Source organism: Sipha flava, unplaced genomic scaffold (genome assembly GCF_003268045.1).
Source record: "Sipha flava isolate LNK unplaced genomic scaffold, YSA_version1 545_pilon_pilon, whole genome shotgun sequence".
Lineage (NCBI taxonomy): Eukaryota > Metazoa > Arthropoda > Insecta > Hemiptera > Aphididae > Sipha > Sipha flava.
Window position 1 is genome coordinate 137798 of NW_020273528.1, and position 8257 is coordinate 146054.

General features: G+C 34.6%; 1 protein-coding gene across 1 annotated transcript in view; it reads right to left on the minus strand.

Annotated features, from left to right (window-relative positions):
- Nucleotides 1-5575, minus strand: part of LOC112691010 — a 13349-nt gene extending 7774 nt beyond the window's left edge. Inside the window, exons 1-3 of the mRNA XM_025565122.1 lie at nucleotides 5548-5575; nucleotides 4953-5152; nucleotides 4297-4513 (exon numbers count right to left, since the gene is read on the minus strand). Coding sequence (XP_025420907.1) covers nucleotides 4297-4513; nucleotides 4953-5152; nucleotides 5548-5575 — 445 coding nt within the window. The remainder of the gene's footprint in view (nucleotides 1-4296; nucleotides 4514-4952; nucleotides 5153-5547) is intronic.
- Between the last annotated feature and the right edge of the window lie 2682 nt (nucleotides 5576-8257).

Sequence of the window (8257 nt, forward strand, 5' to 3'; positions counted from 1 at the left end):
GGAATTTTATCTGGGCGTGTTCGCGAGACGATATTTGACTTAGATGGCTAAGCGGAACGGGACAATTGGTTCTTAACCGCGACCAAAGATGTTTGTTGAGCAGGTTGAATTGCCATAACCAAAGCATCCGTTTCGATTGCCTCTGTGTTCGCTAGCCGATCTTCTACAGGTGTGACTGACGTGGGGGTATGCAATGAGCGATGTGATGCGCCCCCATTACTGTTTGTAAACGTCCGAGAATCAGTTGCCTTTGTCCCTACACTGTGAATGGCCACCTTTGGGGTGGTTGAATTGATGGGGGGGTGTGATGTGATTGAGGTGGGAGTATAAGTGTAGGTTGGGGTCTGAAACTGGACGCCGCGGTCAGATGTGTCGTCGTGTGCGTTGAACGATGTGTTCGCCGACGACGCGGTGGAAAAAATTGTGCAAAAATCGCCTAAATTTTTACCACCCGTAATACCGAACTGTGTGGTATATGTGGGTTGGTTGGAGTCAGTGGGGTGGACTAATTCCCCATGGCTCCCCTGCCGTTTCCCGGCGTGGTTGGCCTGTGCGGACACTCGCTGTGCCAGTGCAATTCGCCGCAGGTCCTACACGGCCCCGGCGGACCTCTCGGCAAGTTCGCGCGCGGTTGAGACGCATGCGCGTTCCTATTCGGGGCATTCGCGCGGGGTTGTGAAACGGGTTGTCCCGTGTCACGACCTTGCCACCTCCTTTGCCCGGGTTGATTGTTATCACGTCGCGGGGTTGAGCGTGGTGTGCATACGACAGGATCTAAAATACTCGCGATGCGTCGAAGCTCGGCGAAAGTAGACGGCTGTCGAAGTCATATGTGCGTACGGAATTCATCGCGCGTTAATCCGGTAATGTACAGAACCAAATCCGCTTCGGATAGGCCAGTATTTACGCGACGCGCGAGTTGGTTTTTATCCAAAATAAATTCCGTTAACGACTGTGTCGCGGACTGACGTGTCGACAATATATCAGCGCGCAACCGAAGTTGAATTTCGTCATTGTCGAAATTTGTTAAAAATTCGACTCGGAATTCATCCCAGGATAGTTCCAGGACCTTAATGGAGTTCCACCAAGTCGCGGCCGTACCTTTTAATTGCGGTTCAATAGCTCTACACCAGCCGGACATGTGTATGTTCGCCTGCGATAGGACAGATTCCGAATTATTTAGAAATCGTATGGGGTCTTCGGCCCTTGTTCCGGAAAATTCGGGTAGTGAAGCTCTTGCGGCGCGCAAATCCTCATACGGGATTGATACAGAACGTTCCTGTGATCGCGGTGCGAATGACGAAAAATTCCGCGAATTATTATTTAAAACCGTTTGTTAACCGGTCAAGTTGCGTGTGTAATACGACGTACTCGCTGCGGTGTTGACGCGGTCGTCACCCGCCTGTGCGGGCGCGTGGTTGTCACTTTGAAAAACGGTCAGAATTTCTCGATGGTGAGCGTGCGCATACGTATTGACGTGAGTGTCTACCGGAAGACGTACCGATTCGCGTCGCGATTGGTGTTGGGTGGACACGTCGGGTTCGTATCCCCGCGAGTTTTGTCGTTGCTCATTTAAAAGCTGCGCTAAACTCGCTTCCAACTTCGTTATGCGTAATTCGTATGCGATACGTTCGGTTTGATGACCGATCGATTGACGTAGCGGCTCGAGTTGCGCTGCGGCAGACGAAAAAATATTTCCGGTGTTCGCGGTGTCGAGTGGGTTGGATGTCGACTGTAAACGGTTACTATCAAAGTCACCCCCCAACAAACTTGCGTTAGTGGAAGGCGTAGTGTCTACCATCACTGTCGAATCGCCCCGTACCTGTCCGTCGCCGACAGAAATCTGAAAAAGTACCCTCGATGGGTCGACACCGGTTGTGCGCAAATGTTCCTCTAATCTTGTTACGATGTCCGCTTTGGACCCGGATGACGGTATCAGCCTACTCTCACACTCATGACGCAACTCCGTCAACGTCAGTTGATCAATATATTTGCTCGATATAGTGTAAAAATTAATTATAAATAATTCTAATAACAACTATTCGAAACAATAAACTATTGATTGGAGTACACGCAGAGGGAGGTGTAGTATACGCGTCACTAAACGAGACTTAGTGAAGAAAAGAAATGTTAAAAAAAAATTCGAATAATTGAAATTAACAACAATCGGAAAAAAAACAAACTGTTTATCACGCAGCTGTTGTTATTTTGATAATGTGGCCCGCTAACGCACTGCTGTGGTTGTTGATTAAAATGCGGTTAACGATAATAGATAATACCGCACCGCGCCATAATTTACGAAAAATCACGTAATCACGAGCGACGGTAACGGCGGCGGCGGCGACGGCGATGATCTGCGATGCGCGTGTTAATAATCGTATAATGTTACAAGGTCGCTGTCGCGCTCGCTGGTCTATTATCGGTAGGCCAATGGTAAGGTCGAGTTATTCGGTGTGGTGTTGCATCGCTAACGACTACTATACCCTGACCTTTTATCTCACTGCTATTTTAAGTCGGGCGTATTTCCCTACCCGGAAGGACGAGAATAACTATTACGCGTCACCAAAAAATACTAAGCACACCTGGAATATCTATTATATTAAGCAATATATAGCAAAACCGAGGTAGTGACAGTGAATAAAAAACTCTTACCTTATTAACCGGGTGATTCCTTCTCGGGGAGCCAATTTGACACGGCCTAGGCGGACGATAAGTTTTCCCTCGGTGAGGTGGCCGGTCACAGTCTAAGTGGTGGTGTTGTGGTGAGCTTGGAAATAAAAATCGAATGGACACAATCCGATGGACGATTTGATTTATATATTGTGTAACGAAAAAAACAACCACAAAACAAATTAAAAGTTTATATAAAATTAGGTGGCTTAACGACGGTGCCAACAAAGTGCGAAAAAAGAACAAGGACTTATATGTGCATCGTATGACGGTCATATTTCCAAGAATATGTAATGATCAAAATCGTATGCAATTGATTGATGGTGAATGGCGAAAACTAAATTCTTACTTTGATTCAGACATGATAAATATACTTAAAAATAAAAATGTTGATGTGTCTTGGTTAGATCTTTATTTATACGAAGAAAATGGGGAAAAGCTGTTTTCTAATCTTTCAGAGTTAGTTCTGAATATTTTGTCCTTACCACAGTCTAATTGTGTTTGCGAACGACTGTTTTCTAAAGTTAACTTAATAAAAACCAAATTAAGAAATAAGTTAATGACTAAACAAATAAATAGTTTTATAAACACTAGTGAATGTGTGAAAGTTAGTTCATGTGTTAAATTTAAACCAACTAAAAACATGTATGCTTGTATGAATAATGAGGTGTATGATTTTTCTAAAGATGAATTAAATAGTGAAATATTTATTGATGAAATTGATTGTAATAATTTGTTGTAATTATATTATGTAAAATAATATGTAAGCTATATTTTATATGTATTTTGTTTTATTTGTCATAAAATTGTCATTATATATAATAAAGTTGGAAACTAGTTATCATCCTATTACTTGAGATTTTCATTAAAATGTTATGTTTTTATTGTTTTATTAAATAGTGAAATATTTATTGATGAAATTGATTGTAGTAATTTGTTATAATTATATTATGTAAAAAAATATATTAGCTATATTTAAAATGTTTCATTATTATGTATTATGTTTTATTTTTTATAAAATTGTTATTGTATATAATAAAGTAGGAAAATAGTTATCAGCCTATTACTTGAGATTTTCATTACAAGTTATGTTTTTATTGTTTTATTAAATTGTATCTTTATATAATATGAAATAAAGTAGCAAGAATGTCAGAACAGTATTTACTTAATTAAATGTCATCATATTCTACAGCGAAATGATTGATAACCCAACGAAGTGAATGCAAAAAATGTAATCGATTTAACCAAAACAAAGTGAACTGATGTAGTGTTTTACATAAATCTATTTCCACTGCTAAGTCCTAAAACCGTGTACAACTTTATTACATATTACAATGTACAGACATTGAAAACAACTATCGCCCAGCGCGGCACGTTTGATCTTCACCAAACCTAAGTATATAAGGGGGTTGGGAACAGACCAATATTCAGATGTGGTTTACAGGTATAAGCGCAAGCATATTCACACCAGATCATTTCTTAAATTAATGTTTTGTACTTAGAAAAAATTCTTAAATAAACAGTTTAATTATATTTGAATATTTTTATTTGAAGTATTATCCTAAAAAACTTAACCATCGTTACGATTGAACGACGGCACGCAACAATATATTCATTAAAAATTACCAAGTGTAACATTTTTAGGAATTTCAAAAATGAATTCTACGTGTGACTCTACAGTATTTTCATGTCCATTAACTGATGATGGATTAATTAAAGAGAGTGCATCTTTTTGAATGTTATTCAACTGAATATCACAAGTTAGTCCACCACCAGTACCTCCTATGTGTCTCTTAATAGCCGCTGCCTTTGTTTTTGTTGCTGATTTAGTATCTTGCCATGTCTAAAAAATATAATAAGTTAGTTAACACATTAGTATATATGGATTAGTTCATAATACTATCATATTTTTACACTATTATAATTTATAATCATATAATATATGATTATAAATTATAATAGTGATATATATATATATATTATATTTAGTGATATATTCATATTATGAATAACCAAAATATTAAAAATTATGTACTATACCAATTCAAATACAAATAAAACAAGTAAGATTTTTATTTTGGTTCTTTATTTAATTAGACTATAAAGGATTAAAATATTCATAGTACATTATTTCATAAGTTTTTAAAGAACCTTAACTCTACAAGCCAATTAAGGAATAGTATAAGTATATCAGTGTAAAAAAAATGTAATACATAATAAATAAAAGTGAAAATCAATATTCTCTTGCAAGCAACATTTAAGTATAAAACTAAGTAACTTACTTTTTTCCATTTACATCCGCTTTTCTCTGCTCCTGGTAAAGTGTTGAGTTGCTCCGCTATATTTTGCCATATTTCTATAGCAATTTTTTGGGTTAATGTAGGTGTAAATTTACTGGCGCACAATAATGGATCTTTGGCCACAAGATCAACTAAAGATTTCATTTGAGATTGTGTTGGCCTTGATTTAGACATTTTAATAACTATAGATAATAACTATACAAATAATATATAAATGCTATTTACAACTACGGACTACAACAGTCGGTACAAAATAAAAACAAATGAAACTAGGTAGATATTAACACAATTAATATACTTTGATAATTTTGAGGAATGTCAAAATAAATATCTGTGATTAAAGATAAAATGTATTATTTTGAATTTGTTTGAAGTTAAAATTAGGGTTTTATGTTGTTACCACATTGGTAATTTCGATACACTTTATCGCATTCGAAAATGATAAAATCTTATCGATTTTAGTTCTAGAATACAATTGTATGTCGCATGCGATAAAAATGCGTCACAGTCGATAAAATGTATAACTTATGGCAAGAATTAGTCGTATGATTTCAAGAATTGACCTCCTGTGCGGTACAAGAATATGCCACACCGGACAGTCGCATATTATAAATTATTTTATAAATACGCGTTTAGAAATATTTTCGAGAACTAGAAAAATGATGGCTTTGTCCTTATCTCCGCTAGATAGTAGATCTAATTCAGAGTCGGAGATAGATAAACAAAATATACCAGAGATTGACAGGTTCTTGGCAGAATTTGAAGAAGAGAGTGAAAATGATGTAGGTTTTTTTAATTACTATGTTTTATTATATTTATATTTTATATAAATAAAATATAATTAAAATTATAATATATATATTAGTTATAATTATTATATTATTATTTATATAAATATATAATAAATAAATAATATTTTTATTATATTAAATAATATAAGATTGGAACGAAGAAGTGTTTGAAGAATTTGATGCTCAGATAGTACTAGAAGAAACTAAGATGTTAAGAAATGAAGCTGTTTCAGAAATTAGTATTCGTTTACCATCTCCAAGTCAAGTACCAAGTCCCGCAATACCCCTTCCAATAGCATAATTATCTATAACACCCGTAAGTTCATCATCACGGCGTTCAGATCGAATTCATAAAAAAACAGTAATTTAGACTCCGGTCATCATTCATGCTCAGCCAAAAAAAAAAAAAGTACCGTTGAAACATATATATATTTCACTTGGATTTATTAATTAATTACACAGTTAATTAATTTTATTTTAGTGTCAAGGTTCCAGTTGAACAAAACTATATTATTAACGATACTATTTTAACGCCATTACTTTATGAAAATATTTTCTAATGAGATAATCAAATTGTTAGTTGAACAGTAATTTATTTTCAATCTAGAAAATTTGGAAATCTCTTTCTACTATTCCTAAAAAAATGCAAGATTTTTTAAGTATTAAACTTTGGATGGCTATAGTTAAAATGCCATCTTATACTGATTACTGGGCACAAGGCAGTAGATTTGTATCCATCGCAGATATTATGACATTAAAACAATAAACAACATTTAATTAAATCAACATATATTGCGTTTAATAAATAACGAATATGATAACAACATCGATCGATTTTTTTAAAACAAAGAAATTCATTTAAAATATTCGTCTTAACTGTTTGAATATTTCCCAAGGAAATGCATTTTCAATAGATGAAATGATGATTCCATATAAGGACAAGACTAGTTCACGTAGGTAATATATGAAAAATAAACTGAAGAAGTGGGACATTAAACTATTTGTCCGTACTGGAATCGATGGAATGGTGGTCTATGATTTTTTCTCATACTTTTGCGAAAATACTTTCCAGAATGTGCAGTTTTCCGATTATGAAAATAGTTATTTCGATAAAAAGTTTAGGATCAAAATTAGTAATTTCATTATGTTAAACTATCCTTAATAAACCACTCACTACGGTTTTTTTTTTTTTGATAATTTTTTTACATCAGAGCTTATTCATTATTTAAGACATGAATATGACATTCTTAGTCTTGGAACATTAAGAAAATAATATTTGCGTGGATGTGATATAGACCAGTGGTCTTCAACGTTTTTCGGTTCACTACCTACTTTTTTTATCAAACATTTTTCACGACCCATGTCAACTTCGTTAGCCATGAAAACCAAATAAAAAAGTTAAAATTGCTTAATGTATGTCATTGTAGAAATGCATTTATAATTGAATAAATTAATATATATATATATATATATATATATATTTTCTAGGTATCTAGGTAAGATTTAATTTTTGTTATAATTAATGATATCAAAAAACATGCATGTAATGATACCGAAAAATGTATGTAATAATACACAAAAGAAATTAGTGTGATATTTGTCCCGGACTGTTTTCACACGAAATACCTCCACCTCAGCTCAATTTCACACAAATTAATAGATTTAACAATATTTATATATATATACACACGAAAAGTAAATAAGTTTTATGGATTAAGTCGAGCTATGGCTGAATTCAAGGAACAATTCAAATTTAAAATACAATCTGAACTTAAATTCGTTGGAGAACAAGTTTATAACTGTAATAAAACTGGACTCAATTGGAAAGCTTTACCACAAAAAACATTAGCATAGTTTCGGAAAAAACAACTTCAGAATTTAAGGTACAAATGGATCGGATCACTGCTATGGTCTGTGTAAATGCAACCGGCAATTATAGATAACCTTTGTTGGTGATAAGAAAAGACAAAAAACCACGTGCATTTAAAAATTTAAATTTAAATGCACTACCTGTGAATTATTATACACAAAAAAGTACTTGGATGGATCAAACAATATGTTACGGAATAGTTTCATAAAGTGATTGTACCACAAATAAAAATTCATCTCGCCGAAAAGCAGCTGCTACAGAAAGCGCTGCCGCTTATGGGTAATGCCCCAACACATCTCTCCGGCGAATTGAAAAGTGACGATGGCAATATAACATGCCTATTTCTCCTAGCAAATACAACCCCTCTTCTCCAACCTATGGTCCAGGGAAGAATTGAAAATATGAAGCGTCGGTACAGAAATAGTTTAATCGAAAGTGTTCTGTCATCTGAGGATGCTATAGGCATTAAAACATTTTGGAAAAATGACAACAGAAAGTATGATATTTTTAATGTTGCCAGTTTATGGACTGATTTGACTGTACCAAACCTAAAGAATGGATGGAATAAACTATGGCCTGAAATAACACCGTTCGAATCTGAAGAATCTGATACTGTTAGTGTAGAA